This window comes from Spea bombifrons, chromosome 7, assembly GCF_027358695.1.
Source record: "Spea bombifrons isolate aSpeBom1 chromosome 7, aSpeBom1.2.pri, whole genome shotgun sequence".
Classification (NCBI taxonomy): domain Eukaryota; kingdom Metazoa; phylum Chordata; class Amphibia; order Anura; family Pelobatidae; genus Spea; species Spea bombifrons.
Window position 1 is genome coordinate 1,040,001 of NC_071093.1, and position 26,071 is coordinate 1,066,071.

Consider the following 26,071-nt stretch of genomic DNA (forward strand, 5'->3'; position numbering starts at 1 on the left):
CTCTCTGTCGGTTTATCGGGGAATTTCAGAGGGAGAGATGATTGTGGTTCAGATCTCAATAAATATTCCTTGGATGGGGGGGGGGTTCCTTGCATTTTCCAACACTTTCTTTGGAGGCAGTTCTGTGGCCCAAATGCCACCCCGCGCCTCCCGCTCCCATCCCTTCCCACCCCGCGCCTCCCGCTCCGCTCCCTTCCCGCCTCCCGCTCCCATCCCTTCCCACCCCGCGCCTCCCGCTCCTTTCTTTATTTGTCGGTATCTCTCGTCGCTTTGTCCTCCTCCAGCGGAGATTACCGGATGGTGACTACACGCACCCGGCGGTCGCTGTTTGTGTAGCACAGCTGTGGATGATGTATCCATGTTGTGTGTGTATGTTGTGTATATATTGTGTGTCCGTAGGCTTCAGTGTTTAATGCGTTGTGCTCCGTGTGCATGTGTCAGTAGTTGTATAGAATTGGGGACCCGGGAAGGTTTTAATCCATTTATAGAAAGTAACAAGCAGGAGAACTCAAGACGAGCTCTCCCCACGTGTAACGTGTAACGTGTGACGTGTCCGGCGAGGGGCCGTGGTGTGCAGTAGATATGTATATATGTGTTTATAGTGGTACCGAGGCTCCTCTATGCCGGTAAGCAAAGCCCTTTCCGAGGAGCCTCCGCCGGCCCCGTGTCAGAGGATGAGGGGGCCGCAGGGCCGAGATCTCCGCATAACCCCATTCTGCTCTTGTTTTGGGACAGGTCGAATCCGCACGAGACGACAGAGCTCCGGAAGCACCGCCGGCACGACCTCCACCCCGGTGGACACCCGCGGCCGCAGCCGAGCCAAGATAGTGTCGCAGTCCCAGCGTAAGTGAAGGCGACCTCTGTCACTCGGCAGGATTGCTAAACGGGGCGGAATAAACCCCCGGCTCCCCGTCCGCCGGATACCTGGGTGTTTGGGCTTTGTCTCGTTCTCCGTGTTCGTAGCGTAGATGAGGGAAGGGACGCTGTTGGGTTTTGGGAGCGGAGGGGTAATTTCTGCCACGCGTGTGCCGGATACGCGCTGAGTGTTAACGTGACCGGCTCTGGCCTTTTCTGAACCTTCTTTTGCTGTCCTTCTGCTGCTAAAAGGATCCAGATCCGCGAATCCGGCCAGCGGTAAGAAACTCTTTACTTCTCCGTCTGATTTTCCCTGTTCCTTTTTCTTGGTCCCTGCTTCCCGTTCTTCTTGTTATTATTGCAGCACCGCCGAGGGCAGCGGGCCGTGTTCTGCGCCATCCGTTGGCACCTCTGCCATGTTTTGGGTGCCGTGTGCCCCGTGCCAGGTTCCCACAAGCTCGGGACAATAGGCGCTCTAATGCAGCCCGTGGCGTTCGTCCAACGCGTTCACTTGGCTGAACACTCGTTGTTCTAGGTAGCGGACAGCGTGTTCCGTGTCCACCCGCCGCCTTATTACTCTATTGTCTCAGCTCAGTTTGCATCCATCCAGAACCCCCCCACCTCTTAAAATTAAAAAAACAGGACTTGCAGGGGTCCGTCATGTCTGGTTTGGCACAACGTACCGTGCGGTGGGCAGTGCCAACGGGTGAACAGCGTGCGAGGGAGAGAGAGGGTACTTTGTGTTTTGAGTTATTATTTGGCAGCCTTGTTTTTGTAGAATATGCGGCAGCGTAAAGCAGTGCAGAGTATGACCGCAGCGCAGAAAATCACCAGGAAGAATTTGATCCCAATTTGTGTGTTTTTATGCTTTTTGTACGCAGCCGGCAGCCGCTCGAGTTCGCCAGGGAAGCTGCTGAGCAGCGGTTACGGGGTCATCACATCCGGCGCTCAGAGGGTCTCGCAGATGCCGTCTTCGGAGAAGAGAAGCAAGATCCCCCGCAGCCAGGGGTGCAGCAGGGAGACCAGCCCCAGCAGGATAGGACTGGGTAAGAACGCGGGCAGAGCCGTGACGGGGTATTACGGAGCGATCCCGGGCGGATTACTGACCTCAGACAGAGCTTTGGGTCTCTTCAGCTGCTTAAACCCTCCGCTGCCGGCGTATTAAACCCTCCGCTGCCGGCGTATTGTTTGCGTTGGGGTCAGACAGGAACGTTTGCGCTTCAGTAAAAGGAATTTAAACGTTGGCTGGTAACCCCGGGCTGGCAGAGGGTTGTTTTCTCGGCATCCATGAGGTTAAATAACTCCCCGTAGAAGGCCGGATCAGCCTCTGTACTGTGATTTTTATTAATTCATGGCGGTATTTGAATGATTTGGTTTAAATACCCGGGTGAGGCAGTGGAGGGTTTAACAGCCCATGTGTCATACATGTTCATGTCACCGTGCAGACTTATCCATCCTGACGCCCAGCGGCTCGCTTGGCTTACGGGAAGGCCGCTGGGTGTCATGGCCGCTCCGTCGCCCGTTGGGAGCACCTTTGTGAGGCTTACATGGGATTTAATCACAGAGCGCTGGAGATAGCGGCTCTAGAAATGTCTGGAGATTATCAGTAGCGCCGGTTCCAGACTGGGTTCCTCAGCATGGAACACACTGGGATTTCATGATCTCCCCGCCCGGACCCTGGTGGGTTTATCGTGAAGCCCGCTCTGAAGTGGGGGGGTAGATGTCTGATCCGGGGTCCGCAGCCCCGTCAGGCATAGAGATACCGATTGGTGGGAATGCCTGGAATCGGGGGGGCTGCGGACCCCGTTCGTACGGCGTGTAAAGGTAGGTCGGTGATTACTGAGAAGAACGCGAGACTCGTTAGGATTTGGAACGATCAGAAAACAAACGCGATTCAAGAGAAACGTCTCAGAACGTCGCATTATACAGGAGACCCCCCTCCAGCGAGACCCCCCTCCAGCGAGACCCCCCGCTGCGATCGTGAATGCTTGTCGCTGCAGTAATAACGCTCTAACTCGTGAGGCCGCGTTCTGCGTCCGTCTGTTAAATGTTTGCATTAACCTGCTGACTCTTCACACCGCACGCCAGCACGGAGCAGCCGCATCCCCCGACCCAGCATGAGTCAGGGGTGCAGTCGCGACACCAGCCGGGAGAGCAGCCGCGATACGAGTCCCGCTCGGGGCTTTGCTCCGTTGGGTGAGTACAGACCGGCAGCCGCCGCCGCACACTCACCCTCAAACCCCCTCCCCCCCGGCTTTCTTATTACAGCAGCAATCCTATCTGCCCCACAGCCGAGATACTTTGCTGCCGGCCGCGTGCCGAGGCGCCCATCCGGTGGCCACCAACAGATTATCCTATTACCGACAAGAGTGCCGCTGTCCGGTCCCTGCGATCGCAGAGGGATTGCTGTTCTAATATTCGATTATCCTGCCTGTGTTTTTTCCTGCATGCCCTGAATATTATTTCCCTTTTAGCCGTCTCTGCGTGCCGAAAATTCCCCGTTAAGATCCTTTGCAGACCCGTTAAGACGCTGAGCATGAGGCCGCAATGACATCATGTACTCCATTGTATTAGCCACTTACGGTGATGTCATCCATAAAAACTATTTTAAATAAAAAGATTTAAAAAAAATTGTGGAATTAGGGAAAAAATCACTCTAAAAAACTTGCAATGAAGAATTTTTAGATTAAAAACATTTATTTTTTTGCTGGAAATAAATTCTCAGACGATTGGCTGTAGATTTTTTGTGACGGCTGTTAATTTACTCCAAATTTCCCGCTAACCTTGCATGAAAACGCCGCGGTTTGAAGCCTGTCCCGTTAATCCGCAGTCCCGTTAATCTTTAGTAGGAGCCGTAGATTCCCTGCATGCCGAGATATTTAATAAATTCTTCCTGTTATCGAGGATTTGGGGGAAATTTATCTGGATTTCGGTCTCTGGAGCTCCGAGGGGGCGCTGAGCTCTGGATTAACCCTCGCCGAGTCTCGCTACAGTCCAGCGTTGGTTGGAAAGTCTGCACGTAACCCGCCACGATCCATCAACCCCATAACCGAACCCGCCGCGCCGCCACATCATGCGCAGACTGGCTTTCTCGCCCTGCTAACCAGCCGCCCCGAGAAACGGCACCGAGCCCGTCGGGTGTCTGTATCCGAAACCCCGACACATTAACCCTTTGATGGCCGCCATGCGCTGCTCCGTTTCTGTTGCATTAAAGTGGGCTTGGGGGGGTCAGTAGGTGCCGTCCGCTGAACGGTTTGTGCGATTTCAAGGTGAATATCCCTATTCCTGATAAACAGTCCCGCTGTGCAGCGTTTTTGTTATAAAGGCTGTCAGTATACTCTGTATTCCGCAGTGAGTTTAACGTTAAGTGCAGTGAGCGTCACGGCCTTTTGGTGGCGCTATAATGCCGTCCACGGAAGCTTTTTCACGCTAGGAGACAGAGCCGGCGCATGGTCGGAAGGTCGTGTGATACTCTGCACGGTCTCAAATGTATGTAAATTGCAATAACTCTAATGATATCTCCCGTGAGACCCCTCAGGAGAAGCTCCGGGGGCTTTTACAGCGGGGACTTCACCTCTGAATGCGCAGGAACGCGTCCGGCTGCCACGTTCCACGATTACCCGGCGGGTTACAGAGAGGCCAGAAAGCCAAGCGCTGCCGTTAACCCCTCGTTCCTTCGCTCCTCTACGTGCTTCTGCCTCCTCGTTATCTGTGTGTTAACCCTTTGGGTCTTTGCCGTTCCTTCTTCTTGCAGCCTCTCGACGCCATTCCAGGTCCACTAGCGCCCTGTCCGCTTCCGAGTCAGGTGAACCGGTGCTACCCGCATGCCACGTTCATTGTCACCCGTGCTCACATCCCACCCTCGGCCGGCCCGCCTGCTGCCGGCGCCGATCATTCCATCCATCGTAACCAAATGCCGTTAAATGTTTTTCCGCCCCACAGCTATTCTGTGTCTTCGTTGAACTCGGAATTACTATAAAACACGTAGATTTCAAATGCTTTGGAAAACCCGGAGGGGCTGGTGATGCGGTTTGGGCCGCGGGGGGGTATTTACGACACGCGGAGAGGCTTAAAGACGATCTCAGCCTCGATACGATGTATTTCTATCGTTTGATAAAGGAGTTCTGATCCCTGATCAATAACTGATCAATAACTGATCGATAGCCACCCAGCCGGGAGAAGGTGAGATAATCGCAGGCAGATCTCGTGTATCACGGCAGCAACTCCCATCACATTCAGCCAGCACTCCAAGGAGCCTCACAGGGTTTGTAATGTATGAACAGCTGATTGGCTCCGATATAGAAATGATTTGGTTGATAATGCAAGAATTTTGTCTGGCCTTTGCCTTGTGTACGACCCTGAAGCCCCTAAAGATGGCATCCGTTAGCCCCTCCAGTGCTAGGGATGTGCGATTACCCCGTAGACCCGCGCCCAGTTCTCCAGAGCTGAAGGGGTTAAAGGGAAGTAGTAACCGCATAGTGATGTGTGCGTATTCACCTGAGTTTTACGCGGCTTTTACACGCAGAGCGGAGGCCGTAGTCTGAGTTCCACCGTCAGATGTACAGCGCTGCAGAATATGATGGCGCTATAAGAAAAAAATCAGTAAATGTCAGATATCCCAGCGCTGTAATGTCTGTGAAATGGGGGCTTTTTGGGTTCTCAGGTTAAGGAAAAGCCTGTAATGCGTTTCCAGGTTTTGCTTCTCAGTAGAAAAAAGACAACATCACCCCCCGTCATCCGCCGATATCCCCCCGTCATCCGCCGATATCCCCCCGTCATCCCCCGTCATCCGCCGGTATCCCCCCGTCATCCACCGATATCCCCCCGTCATCCGCCGGTATCCCCATCATCCCCCGTCATCCTCCGATATCCCCCCGTCCATTTCATCTTAGTCTGTCTATCCTTTCTTAATGCATAAAAATTGCTGAACGGCATCGGCCTCCCCTTCCCAGCCCATTCCCTGCAGCACAGATTAGTAATGGGCACAACGTCACCCCTCCCTGCCGTCCCTGGATAATGTATAGATAAATCAGTGAGCAGGCCCCCGGGTATAATGTATAGATAAATCAGCGACCGGCTCCTGTATAATGTATAGATAAATCAGCGAGCCGGCCCCTGTATAATGTATAGATAAATCAGTGACCGGCCCCTGTATAATGTATAGATAAATCAGTGACCGGCCCCCTGTATAATGTATAGATAAATCAGTGACCGGCCCCTGTATAATGTATAGATAAATCAGTGAGCCAGCGCCCTGTATAATGTATAGATAAATCAGTGACCGGCCCTTGTATAATGTATAGATAAATCAGTGACTGGCCCCCTGTATAATGTATAGATAAATCAGTGCCCGGCCCCTGTATAATGTATAGATAAATCAGCGACTGATTTAACTATACATTATATAGGGGGCCGGCTCACTGATTTATCTATACATTATACAGGGGGGCCGACTCGCTGATTTATCTATACATTATACAGGGCGCTGGCTCACTGATTTATCTATACATTATACAGGGGTTTCTAAGCCCTTCCTGCAGGAGAAGCTCCTGTTATCTTATTTAAAATATATTTGAATAAAATGCATTAACAAAGGAGGCAGCGAGTCGCGTTTAATGCTTTATTTTATATTTATTTTGTTTATTTTCACATTTTTTCCACCCCGCGGGGCTCACGAGTCTCTCCGTCAGTACATTATATTAACGCACCGATGTTCTCTGCGCAGATCGCTACGGGATCAGCCAATCGGGACGGCTGCCGTCGTCTGTGAACGCCATGCGGGGTCTCAGCTCCAGCACGGACCTGGAGGCGGCAGTGGCCGATGCTTTGGTACGATGGCACGCGGGGGCCGAGGGGGCCGCATCCGGCTTTTCAACAAAACTCCTGCAGTTTATTGCAATCTTTATGCTTTTTTTAATGTGATTTTTTTCTTTTTTTTTTTTCTTTTCTTTTTAGCTTCTTGGAGACCCCCGGAATAAGGTATGTGGGGGGGGGATATAACGGGAATTATTTTGAAACATGTTTTGTGCTTCGCAAGCGTTTATGTCGATATAATCCAGAATTACGGGGGAAAGCACCCCAAAAAGTGTCTGCCGTTTAATAATTTACCGCTGGGGGGGCAGCTTTTTGGGTAAAGCAACGGCTGTCCGGTCCGTCTCCTGCTTTTATCCGCATCTTCCTCGGAACGCGGCCGGCGTCTCTGTAAATCCACGGCTGATGCGGAAATTCTAGGACCGGCTGCATGCGGGGAAAAAACATAAACACAGGCTGAAGAAATCATCGGTTTTACAGGGGTCACGGGGGTTACGGGGGTCGCAGGGATTACAGGGGTCACGGGGGTTACGGGGGTTTAGTCGACGTCCCCAGAAATCCGTCATTCCCGGCTCCCGCGGTCTGCCTGTCGTGAAATGACGTCCGGTTGCGTTAATAACCGCTGTGGTTTGGTTGATTCGCGGAATCTGCGTGCGGATTGCGAGCTTTTGGTACGGCGCGGGTATCGGGCGGTTTGTCGCGTGCCGGGCGGACCCGGTGACCTCATCGCGCTCCATTCTGTGAAAAAAATCAGCAGACAAAGACGCCGATGTCAGAGGAGTTCAGTTCCTTCTAAACTTTCTGTGAAACGGGCGTCCGACCTGTTTTTCCTGATTAATCAGAAACATTTCTCTGACGGCGAGAACGTCGTGTGACGGGCGATCCTCGCGAAGGACGGGCGATCTGCGCCAAGGAGATCGGCTTTGGGCTCTTGGTGTTGCTGATGTCACAGCGGCAAAACGTTTAAAATATTTCAGCAATTTAGTATTGTCTATAATTACAATAAAAAAATGTTTTCTATAAAAACGAAAAAAAAAAACATTCCCTGCTTATACTTTAGCCAAACCGGCAAAACATGAGCCTAAAATGAGTTTCCCCCCCAGAAAAAGCCGGTGAGGAGGCGCTACGAGCCGTACGGGATGTACTCGGACGACGACGCCAACAGCGATGCCTCGAGCGCCTGCTCGGAGCGGTCCTACGGCTCGCGGAACGGGGGTATCCCCCACTACCTGCGCCAGACGGAGGACGTGGCCGAGGTCCTCAACCACTGCGCCAGCTCCAACTGGTCGGAGAGGAAGGAGGGACTGATTGGACTCCAAAACCTGCTGAAGAGCCAACGGACCCTCAGGTAACCGGGGCCCCCGCGTCCTGCGCGAACCAGCGGGGCCTGCACGGTCAGCGGCTCGGGGCCTGCGCGGTCAGCGGCTCGGGGCCTGCACGGTCAGCGGCTCGGGGCCTGCACGGTCAGCGGCCCTCTGACCCGGGTGGGGGCGGTCAGAATTTAAATCCAGTATTTAATGGCACGCTTCCCCAGGCACTCATGCTGCGGCACGTGGAATGGGCGTGGTTTCGGCAGGAATGTGGGAGGCGCTTGGTCAATATCGGTGCAGAATAAGCCCAAGCCCCTCCCCTTTCCTTCCTGCAGTACCCCGAAAATACATGACGCCCCGTATTATGAATGTTACACCTAAAATGACGTCACCGAGGTAAACGGGCACCGGTTCATTCTTATACCGTGTGGATGGGACTCAGGGGTGGGGCAGACCGGGGGGGGGCTGCTCTTATCATCCGTATTTGGGGGTGAACCCCCCGTCCGCGGCTCTGTATGTCTTATAACGTCTGCATCTTTATTTCTCTTCGCTCTGCAGCCGCGTGGAGCTGAAAAGGCTCTGCGAGATCTTCACGCGCATGTTTGCTGATCCGCACAGTAAGGTAAGAGCGAGCTCCGAGACGGGTGGGTTCCAGCGAGGAGTTAATAAGAACCGGCCCGTCTGGTGCCGCTGCGTGCCGGTTCCCCCCGGGAGGTGGGGCGACGGGGGCCGATCTGCCGGCCGGTTCTGCGTACCTGCTGATCGCAGTGAAGCTCGTTTGGCGCAGGCGGTAGATCTCCCTGGCTCCGGAAGGTTCTTTTACCCGATACTCGCAGGAGGCGGCATTTCGCAAACTTCCTCAACTTTCCTGGCGCAGTCCCCACGTCGATAAATTTTACTACCGACAACCAGCAGCAGATCCGACGCCGCTTCCCGACGATGCGATTCGGAACAAACACGGGAACGCTGTGTACATTTCCTTAAAATAAATAATCCTTACACGGCAGCGTCCCCTGCGGTTACCGGTACCGGCGCCCCCTGCGGTTACCGGCGCCCCCTGCGGTTACCGGCGCCCCCTGCGGTTACCGGCGCCCCCTGCGGTTACCGGTGCCCCCTGCGGTTACCGTTACCTGTGTCCCCTGCGGTTACCGTTACCTGTGTCCCCTGCGGTTACCGTTACCTGTGTCCCCTGCGGTTACCATTGCTGTTACCGTCGCCGGCGGTTGCCTCGGTGGTCCTGACGGGGGGAGCGTGAATGTTTGCCGTGTGGCGAAGCCCTGCCTGCTTCGTGTGTTTGTGACAAATACTAACGAACGCTTTGTTTTATTGCATGTTCTGCTTTGCTGTGGATCTCACCCCAGAGAGTAAGTTACCCGCTTTCATTAAATACATTTTGGGGGAGGGGAGGTGGGGGGGCAAGCATCGGGGGTCTCACCGCTAAACCGTTCTATGAAGAGCCCGGCCCGGTGGGCTCCCTCCTTATAACGCAGGATCCATCGTTTCCAAAAACCGGCGTATTCCCCGTCTGCAGCAGCAGCGGCCTATCAGCGCCTCGCTGCGTGTCACGTGACAAATAAGCGCTCCCTGAAAAATTAGGAATGAGGCAAAATTTCACGCGATGAATTTTCTAGGAATGGTTTGGGGGTTCAGCAGGACATTTAGCGTTTAATTCAGCTGATTGGGGGGATCAGTGCCTTTAACGTGAGAGGCCCCCGGACCCCGAGTATGCAGTACACAGGGCAGCGCATGGGGGGGGTTACTGTACAATATGGATGTCACCCCCCAAAAAACATAACTAATATCTTTATATCTGACGGGTTATTTAATGACGTTATCGATTTTTATGTTCTTTTCATTATTTGTAATATTTTTGGGGGGGTTTCAGGTTTTCAGCGTGTTTCTGTCGTTATGTGTAATATTTTTGGGGGGGTTTCAGGTTTTCAGCATGTTTCTGTCGTTATTTGTAATATTTTGGGGGGGTTTCAGGTTTTCTGCGTGTTTCTGTCGTTATTTGTAATATTTTTGGGGGGGTTTCAGGTTTTCAGCATGTTTCTGTCGTTATTTGTAATATTTTGGGGGGTTTCAGGTTTTCTGCGTGTTTCTGTCGTTATTTGTAATATTTTTGGGGGGGTTTCAGGTTTTCAGCATGTTTCTGTCGTTATTTGTAATATTTTTGGGGGGTTTCAGGTTTTCTGCGTGTTTCTGTCGTTATGTGTAATATTTTTGGGGGGGTTTCAGGTTTTCAGCATGTTTCTGTCGTTATGTGTAATATTTTTGGGGGGGTTTCAGGTTTTCAGCATGTTTCTGTCGTTATGTGTAATATTTTGGGGGGGTTTCAGGTTTTCAGCATGTTTTTTTCATTATTTGTAATATTTTTTGGGGGGTTTCAGGTTTTCAGCATGTTTCTGTCGTTATTTGTAATATTTTGGGGGGGTTTCAGGTTTTCAGCATGTTTTTTTCATTATTTGTAATATTTTTGGGGGGGTTTCAGGTTTTCAGCATGTTTCTGTCGTTATGTGTAATATTTTGGGGGGTTTCAGGTTTTCAGCATGTTTCTGTCGTTATTTGTAATATTTTGGGGGGGTTTCAGGTTTTCAGCATGTTTTTTTTCATTATTTGTAATATTTTTGGGGGGTTTCAGGTTTTCAGCGTGTTTCTGTCGTTATGTGTAATATTTTTGGGGGGGTTTCAGGTTTTCAGCGTGTTTCTGTCGTTATGTGTAATATTTTTGGGGGGGTTTCAGGTTTTCAGCATGTTTCTGTCGTTATTTGTAATATTTTGGGGGGTTTCAGGTTTTCAGCATGTTTCTGTCGTTATGTGTAATATTTTTGGGGGGGGGTTTCAGGTTTTCAGCATGTTTCTGTCGTTATGTGTAATATTTTTGGGGGGGTCTCAGGTTTTCAGCATGTTTCTGTCGTTATGTGTAATATTTTTGGGGGGTTTCAGGTTTTCAGCATGTTTCTGTCGTTATTTGTAATATTTTTGGGGGGGTTTCAGGTTTTCAGCATGTTTCTGTCGTTATTTGTAATATTTTTGGGGGGTTTCAGGTTTTCAGCATGTTTCTGTCGTTATTTGTAATATTTTGGGGGGTTTCAGGTTTTCAGCATGTTTCTGTCGTTATGTGTAATATTTTTTGGGGGGGTTTCAGGTTTTCAGCATGTTTCTGTCGTTATGTGTAATATTTTTGGGGGGGGTCTCAGGTTTTCAGCATGTTTCTGTCGTTATGTGTAATATTTTTGGGGGGGTTTCAGGTTTTCAGCATGTTTCTGTCGTTATTTGTAATATTTTTGGGGGGGTTTCAGGTTTTCAGCATGTTTCTGGAGACCCTCGTGGATTTTGTCATCATTCACAAGGACGACCTCCAGGACTGGCTCTTCATTCTGCTGACGCAGCTCCTGAAGAAGATGGGGGCCGACCTGCTGGGCTCGGTGCAGGCCAAGGTGCAGAAGGCTCTGGACATCACCAGGTGAGGAGCGCCCGCCCTTTACTGTTATTCCTCCCCAGGAAGCGACGGCTCATCACACCGAGTGACCCAAAGGGCTCTGCCTGTGGCTGGCTGAGTGTGTTGAGAGTGTGAGCCAAGCTGCCGGTGGGTGGGGGGGGGCACACAATGTACCGGAGAGGTCTCAGGTAATCAGCCGGACGGCAGCCGATATCAGATGAGCCGTAAAATCTAAAACAATTGCGATTCGCCTCGCGCGGCGCCATAAAACCGCTCGGCGTGAAATCGGGACACAGCTGTCGCCTGTCTCGGGGTTGCGCGTGTTCTCGTACACGCGGTGCGTATGTAGCAGGCGTGATGAGCTGAACATTTGTATAAATCAGAGAGAGACTTATGTGGCATGTAGACGGGGACACGGGAGAAACGGGACGTGCAGAGTTTCCATGCCGTGCGGTTCAGTGGAGGGGGGGGTGACTTTGGTGCAGTTACCATAGCGATCTGTGTATCTGCGTGGTGTACAGTGGGGGCCGGATAATAATCGCGGGGGTCTCTTTAACCCTCGTCTCTCTCCTCCGCAGGGATTCCTTTCCTTTCGATCAGCAGTTTAACATCCTGATGAGGTTCATAGTGGATCAAACGCAGACCCCCAACCTCAAGGTGAGCGCCCGAATCCCCTCTGTGCAGTCCGTTCATACCCGAGCTTAGCCTTGCTTGAGCACTGGCCTGCCGGACACACCTGTGGGCAGGCATATTATGAACAGGAGCGCCTGTGACGCCGTGATGTTCCCGAGCGCTCTGACATCATCCGCGTTCTGTTATGTCATCGTCGCCCGTGTTTTTCAGGTGAAAGTTGCGATATTGAAGTACATCGAGTCGCTGGGGAGGCAGATGGACCCCACGGACTTCGTGAACTCCAGCGAAACGCGCCTGGCTGTCTCCAGGATCATCACCTGGACAACGGAGCCCAAGAGCTCGGACGTCAGGAAGGTTCGTGTGTCAGCCGGGCGAGCCGGGCCCCGCTCTGTGAGACGCCGTGGGAGCGATTATCACCCGAGTCGGTGCTCACGGGAGCTTACAATCTAATCTGGGGTTTATTTCATCATACGTGTTACGCCCAGGCTGTGTTGGCCCGGTGTGCCGCGCGTTATCAGATGGAGAGGTGGCGTGTTTTCCACGCCCCGGTACGTGCCCCGGGGCTTGTCCTGTCCCCTCGTACGCGTTGGCATCCCGGCTCGCCTCTGACACGATGCCAGCGAGGAGTATGGAGAGCTGCCAGCTTTGGGTCAGTAGGTAGAAGGCTGGCGGAACCTCCTCGCCCTGTGCGTCGGCTCCAATATCCTGGTTCATTGTTACAGAGGTTGCCGGTTACACGTAACCCCGCGCTGTCCGTCATCTCGCCCCGGGGTGTCCTGAAATAATCCCCTCACTGTATTAGTCTCTACCACTTGTTCTGGGAGGCTGTTCCACTTATCCACCACCCTCTCAGTAAAGTAAATAATTTTTTAGTAATCACTGATTTATCTATACATTATACAGGGGGCCGGTCGCTCATTTATCTATACATTATACAGGGGGCCGGTCACTCACCTCGTGATGTCGGGAAACTCGAGCGTCGCGTCTGACAGCGCAGAGCTTTTTGTTTCAGCCCCCAAAATACTTCCTTTCCAGCTAATAAGAGAGCTGAAAAACCTGATTCTTGGAGATGAGAGATGAGCTCGTCGGGGGTTTTCGTTGTCAGCGGCTGGAGGGGCCCCGGCGTCTGTATAACTTAAAGCTGTGTGCGCGAGCGTCAGGAATCCTCCTCGAGAAGGAGCGGAGCTGCAGCATGCGCGGCCAGCACTCACTCTGCCCTCCTACACGGTGACCGTGATCTGCCGGCTCATCCTCAGGGTGGGCTGCGGGGGTCTCTGCCCTGAAGGTCCCGTTCTGTGCCATATCTAGGTGAGCAGTAGATGCCCCAAAAGGCTTCTCTGAATCTTCTCACCCCGCTGGCTGGCGGATCTCGGGGTCTCCACCTTCCAGACCCCGACAGAGTGCACGACCCCCCCCCCCCCCGGGGATCTCAGATGCATAGAAATGGCTGATTGAGCGGCCGACTAAAAACCCCTAACGAGCTTCTGCCCCATTAGGCCTTAACGGGCTCTTTGTCCGCGTTCGCTGCCCCCACTCCCCCCCCCCGCCGAGGATTTCTTCCTTCAGGCCCAAAGTGAGTGAATTCTGCTCCCTCTGCGCCTCGCCGGCCGTGAAAAGTTTGGGAATTTGCCCCGGGGCAATAAAGCTACCACTGGTAATCATTATAAAGAGAAGCGATGGTCGGCAGATCTCGTAGTTCCCTCGCCCGCCGCTCCGGATCCGCTAAACTCCCCAGAATATTAATGTGAAAAGCCGTATTGTTCCTGTCCGGGGGGCCGGGAGCCGATCACCAGAGCGGCTTCTATCTCTCATCGCTTAGAACTCCGCGACCCGTTAACCGTTACATGAAACGCGACACGAGGGACCAGAAACACTCTGATTCGTGAAACCGTCCCCTAAAGATGCCCGGCGTCAGATCTAGTTACCCCGTTAACCCGTTCCACGCCCCGCTCGGGGCAGTAGTGTGTTTTCTGTATGTACGTCTCTGGGCAGATGGGAATACCGGTGAATCACGGCCGCACTCTAAATGGTTAACAAGGTGTTTTTTCCAGTGATTCCCATTTAATTATGACGTATACAGGTTACGGGGTGTGCCGCCTGGGTGAAGTCGGGGCAGGCAGAAAGCAGCTTCTCAGGCGGCTGCGAGACAGTCGGCGTGGCTGAGAGTGACAGGAGTTGGAGAGTTGCCCGTGTGGCTTGTAGATGTGGCCCGCGGGCCGCCCGCAGCGCTTTCTCCTCGCCGAGCGCGTCGGGATCTTTCTGTCCTGTCGCTGATTGCAGCCGCGTTTCGAAATCGCCCTTCTGGAGGTTAATTAGCTCCTCGTTCCGTGACCTATATATCGCGTTGGCATCGGACGGGCGGCTTCGCCCGCTGGGGACAAACATGCGCGGCTTTACTCGCTGGTTACTTGGGCCGATGCCACCGGAACAGAAAGATCGCAATGTTCCTCCATCTGTTTCCAAAACAGTTAACTTTATTTGTTTGTTTTGACGTCGGACGCATAAAGCTTTATATTGAGGCCGTTTTTAATAATGTTTTAATGATTTTGCGCCCGCAGAAATCCGCTTTTAATTGCTGGTTGGAATCGAGTTGTTCCTCCCCGTGTCCCAGTTAACCGACCGACGCTTCCTTGTGGCTGAAGTGAAGCGCCGAGCGCAGGGTCAGCTCTGCGGGGTTCAGAGATGTATATTTTATGGGATTTGGGTTTAAGGGGGTTCTGTAAATGTACCAGTTCTGAACCCAGAGTCCGCGTGAAAATCGATCGGTTTAGCGCCCCCCCTCTCGAAATGAATCGCGTTACGGGGCAGCAGCGAGCGGATCGTTGTTATTATCCATTTATAGCGCCATCAAATACCATAGCGCTGTACAACCCTTCCTAATCATTGTAATTATTCCACCCCATCGGTCCTGTGAAAAAGGCCGCTGGCTTCCTCGTGTTATTGGCTGGCGTGTCACATCTACATGTGATGTATGTAAACGAGCCCTGAAAGCACCGTATGTAGGAAACATGTCCGCGACCTGACGCGCTGCTTCTTGGCTCTCTCTTAACTCTGTCTACTTGCCTTAAATTCAGGCCCTGCATAACTGGGCGTGCGAGGACCCCCCGGCACGGCCCAGCGCAGCCTCCTCGGGCCCCGGGGAGGGCAGTCTGGAGGAAAGGTGTAAACAGGTAGCCGCGTGTGTTCACTAACCGGGTGTGTGCGGTGACAGAATTAACCCAACCCGGCTCCTCGCTCCCGGGGGGTGGATCTCTGACTCTTCTGTGCCGCCCCCGAGGAGCCGTCGGCGTTACCGACCTGCGTTGGGGCTTGCATTAAACTGCATGAGGTCGCGGGTGGGCTGCAGAGGTTTTGGGTGCAGGGGTTTGGAGTCGCATTAGACCTTGGAAGTCCGATGAAAAAGTAAATCGCGGCCTCCCCGCGGAACCGGAACTTCTTCTTGAGGATTTTGGGACAGATCCCCGGAACGTATAATATTATCGTCTGCATTCCGTGGAATTCCCTTCCTGGGTCCGGCTCCTTTAATATTTGGCTTTTTATACGTATTTCACGCCCGGCCGATAGAATCATCTTAGGGTCCGTATTACGCGGCCGCGCATGGCCTGGGACCCCCGGCAGGCAGGTGGCGCAGGGAGGGTATAGATTTATACAGCCGTTGATGTGTTTGGGGTGTAAATACACGAGATCCGCTCGCATTCCGCATTCTACTCCGAACGGATTGCGCGAGTTCTTTTATAACGTTTCTTGTTGGAACATTCTAACAGTTTTGGTGTGTTTTGCATGTTTCCGTGTAACGCCACATATATGATTAACAGAATTGCCCCGAGGGTACCAAACGTGCTCACACAAGCACCCAACTATCCCACGTGCCAGGAATTACTCCCAAGTGCACCGGCCCCCGGGGGTTATTGGGGCAAATCTCTATCCCAAAGCCTGATTCTGCTTGCGTTTGGTGCTGAGCGCGGGGTGCATGAGATCCGGGATGCTAAGCGTGTGCCCAGCGTGAGAACACGCTATAACGGGGCGTGTGAAAGGGGGGAGCTGCGTGTGATATCCTTTTATATGTTTATTTTATTATTATTGTTATTATTATTATTGCATTTCTTAGAGATTTTTCATTGCTGTTTTGTTACTTTGTATAAAGATCCCCTAAATACTTTTAATCATCTCATTTGCATATGAGGCTGCATGGTGATCTCACAAAGAGGTTTCCTCTTGATCTATTCGCTCTCTTTATGTGGGGGTCTCGTTAAGCCCTCTGCAGATGGGGGGTCTCTGGGTGAGGGGTGAGGGGACTCAGTGGGTTTCGTGGTCGCAGTTTCTGTGGCGACTTCACTACTTTTATTACTTTGCACCAGATTTGCAGATTCTCTGGAGTTAACCCTTTGCAGGGGCCGCTGCGTAACGGCTGAACGGGCCTTAAAGGGGATCTGAATGGGTCGTAATGTGTCCTGTCGGAGGGTTAAAAGAGCCCAGACTGCGCATGAGCCGCGTCGTCTGTAACTTTAGCTCTGGAGCTGCAGCTCTGTCCCTGGATCAGAGATCCCGTTTGGACCGCGTTATAACGGATCCCGTGGAGGGCCGGCGCCGGCCGGTTAAACGTACAGACTGCGCGAGTCGTTATTTTCTTCCAGCGTCCGTAACGCCGCGGTCCCGTCGCATTTCCTGCGGCCGTTCCTCTGACGCTTTTCTCGTTGCAGGCCGCGCAGATCGTCCTCATCTCTCTGTTTGAGCTGAATACTCCGGAGTTCACCATGTTACTCGGCGCTCTGCCAAAAACCTTCCAGGACGGCGCCACCAAACTCCTTCACAACCATCTGAAGAACTCCAGTAACAGCGGCGTGGTGAGTACCGGCGGGGGGGGGTGTCACTGGGGCGGGGGGGTCACCAGGGCGGGGGGGGGGGGTCACCGGCACGGTGCGGGGGGGGTCACCGGCACGGGGGGGTTACCGGCGGAGGGCAAAGACATTCGCGTGTTTACAGAGGAAAGTTTCTCTCCGGAGCGTTTAATGCCTGCGCGGCAGAGAACAGAAGGTTTAGACCCAGCCGGCCGCGATGTTACTGATTGTTACAGCCGCGCATTACATGCGATCCATCTGAGAGACGCCGCGGAGGAATCGTAAATCAGATCCGTCGTTATCGCAGCGCATGTTCTGCGCATTTCTTTGTGTGCAAAATTGCACAATAAATTTAACGCTGATTTATCTATACATTATACAGGGGCCGGCTCGCTGATTTATCTATACATTATACAGGGGCCGCTCACTGATTTATCTATACATTATACAGGGGGCCGGTCACTGATTTATCTATACATTATACAGGGGCCGGCTCGCTGATTTATCTATACATTATACAGGGGCCGGCTCGCTGATTTGTCTATACATTATACAGGGGGCCGGTCACTGATTTATCTATACATTATACAGGGGGCCGATCACTGATTTATCTATACATTATACAGGGGCCGGCTCGCTGATTTGTGTTTCGGTGCGGCGTCTCTCATTTTCTTGCAGGTTTTGGGGTAATTACCGTTTTTGTTTTGTTTTCTGCGGCCGCCGCGTGGTTCACGTTTTTGGTTTCTGGTTCCAGGGTTCTCCGAGCAGCACCATCGGACGCACGCAGTCCAGACACCCGAGCAGCCGCGCCAGCCCACTAACATCCCCCACCAACTGCTCCCATGGGGGCATCTCTCCCAGGTAACTACCCCTCATTGTCTCCGCCACGAATTAACCCCCGCAGCACCTCCTCTACGGCAGCGAGAAGGCTAATCCCCCGGTGCGAGAGGCCGTCGCGGCTACCGGCCGGTACCTACTGGGCCGTTGTTGCCAGTTTGTTTTTATTATTATATTTTATTTATATAGCGCCAACAATTCCCGCAGCGCATCATACAGTCCCTACATTCAAAGGGTCTGACGAGACTAGAACTGCCAAACTGAGACGAACTGATACATTAGGTGTGTTCAGCGTTTATAACGTATCCAGCGTCCTGTCCGGGCGTATAACGTATCCAGCGTCCTGTCCGGGGCGTATAACGTATCCAGCGCTCTGTCTGGGGCGTATAACGTATCCAGCGCTCTGTCTGGGGCGTATAACGTATCCAGCGCTCTGTCCGGGGCGTATAACGTATCCAGCGCTCCGTCCGGGGCGTATAACGTATCCAGCGCTCCGTCCGGGGCGTATAACGTATCCAGCGCTCCGTCCGGGGCGTATAACGTATCCAGCGCTCCGTCCGGGGCGTATAACGTATCCAGCGCTCCGTCCGGGGCGTATAACGTATCCAGCGCTCAGTCCGGGGCGTATAACGTATCCAGCGCTCCGTCCGGGGCGTATAACGTATCCAGCGCTCCGTCCGGGGCGTATAACGTATCCAGCGCTCCGTCCGGGGCGTATAACGTATCCAGCGCTCCGTCCGGGGCGTATAACGTATCCAGCGCTCCGTCCGGGGCGTATAACGTATCCAGCGCTCCGTCCGGGGCGTATAACGTATCCAGCGCTCCGTCCGGGGCGTATAACGTATCCAGCGCTCTGTCCGGGGCGTATAACGTATCCAGCGCTCCGTCCGGGGCGTATAACGTATCCAGCGTCCTGTCCGGGGCGTTTCTATGTATCTGGATGTAAACGTTCCGCGTGAATCTCCGTCCAAATAACAAAGTGGCCTGAAAAACGCATGAAGATGCAGCTTCTTTTTCTCTCCCTCCTTCCCGTCTTTTTCTCTCCCTCCTTCCCTCTCGCTTCCCTCTCTCCCTACTTCCTTCCCGCTCCCTTCTCGCTCCCTTCTCGCTGTCTCCTTCCCGCTCCCTTTTCTCTCTCTCTCCCCTCTCGCTCCCCCCCTCTCTCGCTCCCCCTCTCTCTCCCCTGTCTCCCTCTCCTCTCTCTCTCTCTCTCTCTCTCTCTCTCTCTCTCTCCCTCCTTCCTTCCTTCCTGCTCCCCTCTCTCTCTCTCCCTCTCTCTCCTCTCTCTCTCCCCTCGCTCTCTCTCTCCCTCCTGCTCCCCCCTCTCTCCTGCGGCAGCCGGCTGTGGGGTTGGAGCGCGGACGGGCTGTTTAAGAATCTCCCTCCTGCGCCGTCCTCCATCCCCATCGCTCCGTCTCACAAGGCGTTCCGACGCGCTCTCTCTCCAAGGTAACCGAGCTCCCCGTGTGTCCGGTACCCGTGTCACAGTATTACCACGGAGCGCGGGCTGGGGGGCTTCACGGGGGGCCGGTGGCAGTTAGGAGGGGTATATAGATCACTAAGTTTTTAGTTAACCCCGTGATTGGTGAGACTGCTTTATGTATCAGAAAAATAATCAGATACATTGTTTCTATTGCCACGTTTCTGAGTAGTAGTTATAGGTCACGGAAGCCCAGTGCTTGTGTTAAATGAGCTGCCGGGTCTGACCCACAGGGGGCCGTTAACGGGTTTGGGATTATTTCCTTTTTAAAAATGAGTTCCGGTGACCGTGAATGTCGTTCTCCGCCATCTCCGTGACATTCAAGGACTCGGAGCGGATGTTTCCGAGTAATATTGTGACACGTTCCCGCAGACGCCGGGCGGCGCATGCTCCGTGCTGCTCTGCAGAGCTTTCTTGCATGGCGTTATGTGGCTGCAGGAGTCTGGTCATCGCCCCAAAGGGTTAAAGCAACAGTGCCAGCCAGACCCGCGCCCCGTACCCCAATATACCGGCCCCCGTACCCCCGTATATTGCGGCCGCAAGCGACCCCCGCTTTCTGAGATCTCTCATCGCATTACTGTAACGACATTGTGATTGGATGATTGGATCTTCGTCATCTCTCCGCTGCATGCCTTCATCGCATTTCTGTAACGAGCGCAGCTCACTGCCGTAGAGGAGGTTAAACTGCAGGCATCGAGGAACATGCGACTCACGACATGCGCGCTAGTGCTGTTGCTTTAACACGCGTGTGATAACCCGGCTCTCCATCCGTCCTGATGATGTCATCACCTTCGTGTTTTTACTGTCGTTGTCTCGTGGCGTCCATGCTGGCCGGGACCGAGAGAAAACATTCAAACGTATTACACGGCCTCATTCCACGCTTCTAGCTGTGCCTGGAGCTCTCACCGTCCACGCGAAGCTCAGTCACGTGTAGCTCAGTCACGTGTAGCTGGCGTGTTTTTAACCAAATCTTTCCCGCCTTCCCGCCGGCAGCCTCCTGGACTACGACACGGAAAACCTGAACTCCGACGAGATCTACAGCTCTCTCCGCGGCGTCACCGAGGCCATCGAAAAGTTCAGCTTCCGGAGCCAGGAGGATCTGAACGAGCCGGTGAAGAGGGACGGCAAGAAGGACGCTGACATTGTGAGTATTTCCTGGAGCAGCCTCCCAGCAGAGGCGGTAGAGGCTTAACACACAAAGCTTTCCTGAAACGCCGTGTCTGTTACCCCGCAGGTCGGCAGAGAGGTGGCTTCTCCAGCGAGCGATCCCCGCGGCGGCTCCGATGTGGTGGAAGGCGGAAGGATGGCGTTGGATAACAAGACTTCCCTGCTGAACACGCAGCCGCCTCGCGCCTTCACGGGGCCGCGCGGGCGAGAGTACAGCCCGTATCCCTACGCCGACTCCATCAACAGCTACGACAAGGCTGTGCTCAAAGAGGCCGTGTTCGACGACGACATGGAGCAGCTGCGTGACGGTGGGCTTCGTCGGCGGGTTGGGGGTCTCTGCACGGGACGTCTCACAGCCGCGGCGCCGGCCTCCTGCCCTTTACCTCTCTCCATCTGAACCCCGTCTCTCGCCTCTCTTCCCAGTGGCCATTGACCACTCGGACCTGGTGGCCGACCTGCTGAAGGAGCTGTCCAATCACAACGAGCGAGTGGAGGAGAGGAAGGGGGCGCTCTGCGAGCTGCTGAAGATCACTCGAGAAGACAACATCGGGGTCTGGGAGGAACACTTCAAGACTATCCTCCTGCTGCTGCTGGAGACCCTCGGAGACAAAGACGTAAGTAAACGGCATAGCGCCTGGCGGGTAACGGGTTAAATGCCCCATAGGCAGCTGCAGCTGGGTCCTGTATAGGGTTATCCTGTAGGGGGTCCGTGTTCCTGCCGCGTGAGAGAAGCCCCTCATACAATAGAAATATGGAGAATAAGCCAGGAATTGGCACTTTTTCCTTCCGCGTTGTTGCCCCTCTCCCCTCCGGTGTGTGTGTGTGTGTGGGGGGGGGCAATAGCCAAGGTTAACATCCTTCTGCACCACGTAACTGTCTGTGTTACCCGCAGCACGCCATCCGAGCGTTGGCACTGAGGGTCCTGCGAGAAATTCTGCGGAACCAGCCGGCCCGCTTCAAGAACTACGCAGAGCTGACCATCATGAAGACCCTCGAGGCCCACAAGGACTCCCATAAGGAGGTCGGTGCCCCGGCTGTGATAAGTATTCCTGTGTGCCGTATGTCAAGTGCTCTGCGTGGGCGGGGCTTATGTTTGGTCACGCCTTGTCATCTGTCATTCAAAATAGAAGGGCCCTGGCAGGGACATGGTTAACCCCGCGCAATGTGGCCGTTATTATTGTATCGCTTTTGATACAATAATACAATAAATATGCACCCCGCTGCTCGTTCTATATGAATGTCATCGCCGCGCATGATGTCATCAGTGACGGTTTCTTTGTGCATATCAGGGCAAGTGGCAGAGGTTACGGGGGGGGTTACAGGGGGGTGGTGTTACAGAGGGGGCTCCGGGGCCGGGTATTCACTTTACTGATTAACATCTAGATGGAGAGAGTAAGCGAAGCGTAAAACTAATGGGTGCATTCCTCCTCCGCCGCCCCGCCGCCGCCGCTCACGGCTCCTTCCAGAATCCCATTTATTGTTACCCTCCTGGGGGCTGAGGACGGGGCGGCCTTCTGAGGATTGGGTCGGGGGGTCGCTTCTTTTATTTAATATGTAGCTATGAGAACATGTGAAATCCATGCGATTCCTACATGCTTAATGCAGTGAGTATATACACTGTATATATATATATATGTTTGTATATAATTATTATTGATTTATATAGCGCCTTTCTATTCCGTAGCGCTGTACAATGGGGCGGACAGGACATGACAAGCAGTATATACCATAAACATAACAATATGACTTACAGAGAGGAGGGCCCTGCGCACAGGAGCTTACAATCTAGAGTTAATGCATTGTGTATATACGGTGTGTATGTGTATATGTATGTGTGTGTGTGTGTGTGTGTGTGTGTGTGTGTATAAATACACACACACACACACACATACACGCAGTATATACACACACATGTATATACCCTGCACACGCATACTATTGTTGGTCTCTGTTAATTTTTACCCGACCGCCCCTCTGGGTTTAATCGTCCGGCACTAATGGAGGAAAATGCTGAGGCCGTTATTATTGTTTAATAGCCCGGGGGGGGGGGTTTGAGGAACGGATCGGCCGAGTCACCTATAGCGGGGCCATTAAACGTGGAATATATGAGGGTGAGAGGCTGAGCGCCGCCTGGAGACACGGACCGGGGTCCTGAGCCGTTACAGGGGCTGATCTCGTACTTCGATCCGTCGTCATAGAATCCGGTGAATTATCCGGGTCACTTTCTGGGGAAACGGGTGCATGCGCGGCTCTCACACCCCGAACAGCGTCCCGGCCGCCCAGTGACCCCCCCTCCCCGGTTACAATGAGCCCCCCCCCCCTCCCCGGTTACAATGAGCCCCCCCCCCCTCCCCGGTTACAATGAGCCCCCCCCCTCCCCGGTTACAATGAGCCCCCCCCCCTCCCCGGTTACAATGAGCCCGAGCTCCGTGTTATAAAGCCAGTGGAGCCGGTTCTACCTGCGCGGCTCCTCCCAGCACAAGCTGCCCTCTCCTGGGGTAATAGAACTTCAATGAAGACAGGAGTCCCTCCCCATCCCCAGAGACCTTGGGCCGTTCCCTGCGACCCCTCCGTCCCCCCAACCCCTGCATTAAAGCCCCCACGGGGCAGAAGCGGCTTTAAAGTGATTTGCTGGATAAACGAGATCAGCAAGAGATTTGGGGGTCTCAGTGCGCCCGGCTGGGGGGGGGAGCAGAGGGGGTGGGGGGGAGAGAAGGGCTGGGGGGAGCGAGACGGGGAGAGAGGATGGGAGAGACATTTAAATATTTAAAAGCATTTAACAAAGGACAGGAGGGATGGTTTGGTTTTTTTTTGGGGGTGAAAGTTCAGCTCCGTGAGACGTTTTCTGAAAGTTTAAATACCCGGGGAGGGAACGTTTGGCGTCTGACTGCCGAGGGTCAGAGGCTGAGATGGAATAGAAGGAAGTTTTACTTTACTGAGAGGGGGTAGATAAATGGAACAGCCTCCCAGCAGAAGCCGTAGAGGGTAATACAGTGAGGGATTGATTAACGTTTGAGTCTTTACAGAAGGAAAAATGGGCGACTTGACGGGGGCCGATCCGCCAGCGGGTTCTCTGTCTCTGTGTAATGCCCCCATCTCTCAGCCCGTTAACCCTTACTCTGCTCCCCCGTCCCTCCCAAGCTGCTCGCTCCCCTCCAGTTTTGCTCTCTGACTGAGGCGCGACGCATGGACGGGGCAGAGAGGTCGCGCAGGTCCTCGTTACGATGGCTCATTGTGTCTTCCTTGTCATCAGGTGGTCCGAGCGGCGGAGGAAGCGGCGTCCACGCTGGCCGGATCCATTCACCCCGAGCAGTGCATCAAAGTCCTCTGTCCCATCATCCAGACGGCCGACTACCCCATCAACCTCGCCGCCATCAAAATGCAAACCAAGGTCATCGAGAGGATCTCCAAGGAGTCCCTGCACCAGATCCTCCCCGACATCGTCCCGGGGCTATTACAGGTGATGCCCCGCAACCCCCGCCGTGCCCCGAAACCCCCGTCCTGCCCCGAAACCCCCGTCCTGCCCCGCAACCCCCGCCGTGCCCCGCAACCCAGTCCTCCCCCGGATCCCCGCCGTGCCCCGAAACCCCCGCCGTGCCCCGAAACCCCCGTCCTGCCCCGAAACCCCCGTCCTGCCCCGCAACCCCCGCCGTGCCCCGCAACCCCCGCCGTGCCCTGCAACCCCCGCCGTGCCCCGCAACCCAGTCCTCCCCCGGATCCCCGCTGTGCCCCGAAACCCCCGCTGTGCCCCGAAACCTGTTCCGACTATTGCTGACGGCCCCGGCGCGGACAGCCTTTCCGTTCATCATCAGGCACCTCGGTGCCGGCTGACTGCGTCTCGGGGTTGGGGGGGGGCACTAGATTTTCTGCTTAAAACATGAAATATATAAAAGTGGAATTACCTCCCTAGTGGAAGCCCGTGAAGCAGACTATGTGGGAAGCCAAATGGTTGGCAATTATTCCTCCCCATTGTTAACTTATTAGCCCCCTGCACCAAATCCCCGCTTTCTACAGATTTCCTGTAATCGGGACGCAGAACCGGTCCGTTAACCCCTGCAAGCCCCCCCCCCAACCGGTTTACAGACAGCAAATCACTCATCAGAGGCTTCGGCGTTAAGTGATAAGAATCTGAACGGGGGGTTAATTGGATTTAACTCTCGCAGGTCGGAATGCACTAATTACCCCACGCAGGGGGCCGAATGTCACCCCTTTGGGTATTTTATACTATTTTATTATTTTCCCTCGGACGGCCTTTATCTTCTAAGTAGGGTTTTTAGGCGAACAAAAGGAATTCTTTTGGGTTCCGTTAGAAGTGATTTAGAGCGGTTATACCCCCCGGCGGCCCCCGATGGTCTCCTTGAGGTCGCGCAGGGCAGGCAGTTACCGAAGTTGCCCCTGGGAGGGTTAGTTGCAATACATTATTTATATGGTGCCAGCAGACGCCGTAGCGGGCCCGGCTCCCGGGAGCTTACAATCTAGTCGCTGGTTGAGAGGGAGGAGAGGACGGCTGGGACGGGGAGGAGCTGATCGGATGATGTGAAGAGGTTGTTGGCTTGTTTGGCACCAAAAAATATATTAGATTTTTTTTTTTTCTATTTTTCAAATAAATCCGTAATTTTCCAAACGCTGAATTTGTAACCAATCTCTTGCTCGCCGTCTTTTTCCTCCCCGAAGGGCTACGATAACACGGAGAGCAGCGTCCGCAAGGCCAGCGTCTTCTGCCTGGTAGCCATTTATTCGGTGATCGAGGAAGAGTTAAAGCCGTATCTGGCGCAGCTGACGGGCAGTAAGGTAGGAGATCCGCGTCCCCCAAAGCCCCCCCAGGCTGCATTCCCTGCCGGGGGGGGGGATTTAGACGCAGAGCACTCAGGGGGGCTACTTATAAAAACAGCTTCTGGCGCAAACGTTTTTAAAGTGTTCTGATCACCATGGAAACCGAGGATTTGTCGACCGTTCCGTTGATTTGCTGAGAAGACAATTTGATTTGCTGAGGGGCCGCTCCGCTGTGGCCGGGAATGGCAGCGGTGAAACAGGAGGGTATCGGGGGGCTGCTGTATGTGGGCCGGGTCTGCGGTATCGGGAGGGCCCGCGGTATATATTGGGGTTGGGCCTCTGATTTGAGCCATTTTGGGTTATTTTCCTCGTTTCCCGGCTGCCGAGATTAACGTTTCTGCCTCTTGTGTTTCAGATGAAGCTCCTGAATTTGTACATAAAAAGAGCGCAAACGACAAACAGTAACAGCAGCTCGTCGTCCGACGTCTCCACGCACAGCTAGAGCTCCGGAGACCCCCAAACCCCCCCAGCCCCCCGCGCACGAAACACACGGCCCCCCGTTCTGTATCCTCAAACACTAACGGAGAGCGACGACTTCCGTGTCCGGGGAGGAAGGGGTTACAGCGGCCGCCCGGTCCGCAGGACTACCAAGCTCCGCCTCCATCTCCGCGACCCCGCCCCCTGCCTTCGTCGCAATCAGTATTTTATTTAAAAACCGTGTTTATGTGATTTTATTTTTTTGTTTGTTTTTGGAATTGGATTTTGAATGTAGACCCCCGGCGCCCGCTGACTCCGGAGGAGGGCGCGCTCCGCTAAGCGGCGCGTCTGGCTTTTCTGCTGTTTTATGTTGTAAATATTCAGCACATTTCTTTTACGGTTATCGGCGATACCTCGTTTTAGAGAATTCTGGTTACGATCGAACGGA

At 53.7% G+C, this 26,071-nt stretch overlaps 1 protein-coding gene across 8 annotated transcripts in view; it reads left to right on the forward strand.

The window, feature by feature from the left end:
• Positions 1–25,740, forward strand: part of CLASP1 (cytoplasmic linker associated protein 1) — a 49,870-nt gene extending 24,130 nt beyond the window's left edge. For 2 of the 8 annotated variants that reach the window (XM_053471909.1, XM_053471910.1), the window contains 20 exons: positions 736–843; positions 1,108–1,134; positions 1,737–1,901; positions 6,581–6,684; positions 6,811–6,834; positions 7,770–8,014; positions 8,535–8,598; positions 11,279–11,442; positions 11,997–12,075; positions 12,262–12,405; positions 15,126–15,221; positions 16,752–16,895; positions 17,644–17,750; positions 20,200–20,350; positions 20,441–20,681; positions 20,797–20,987; positions 21,266–21,394; positions 23,627–23,833; positions 25,048–25,164; positions 25,562–25,740. In XM_053471909.1, the coding sequence (XP_053327884.1) occupies positions 736–843; positions 1,108–1,134; positions 1,737–1,901; positions 6,581–6,684; positions 6,811–6,834; positions 7,770–8,014; positions 8,535–8,598; positions 11,279–11,442; positions 11,997–12,075; positions 12,262–12,405; positions 15,126–15,221; positions 16,752–16,895; positions 17,644–17,750; positions 20,200–20,350; positions 20,441–20,681; positions 20,797–20,987; positions 21,266–21,394; positions 23,627–23,833; positions 25,048–25,164; positions 25,562–25,648 (2,594 nt within the window). In that variant the 3' untranslated portion in view covers positions 25,649–25,740. Of the gene's footprint in view, positions 1–735; positions 844–1,107; positions 1,135–1,736; positions 1,902–2,943; positions 3,052–4,609; positions 4,661–6,580; positions 6,685–6,810; positions 6,835–7,769; positions 8,015–8,534; positions 8,599–11,278; positions 11,443–11,996; positions 12,076–12,261; positions 12,406–15,125; positions 15,222–16,751; positions 16,896–17,643; positions 17,751–20,199; positions 20,351–20,440; positions 20,682–20,796; positions 20,988–21,265; positions 21,395–23,626; positions 23,834–25,047; positions 25,165–25,561 lie in introns of all 8 variants that reach the window. The other 6 variants (XM_053471911.1, XM_053471912.1, XM_053471913.1 and 3 more) reach the window with 4 other exon arrangements.
• Positions 25,741–26,071: the final 331 nt, after the last annotated feature.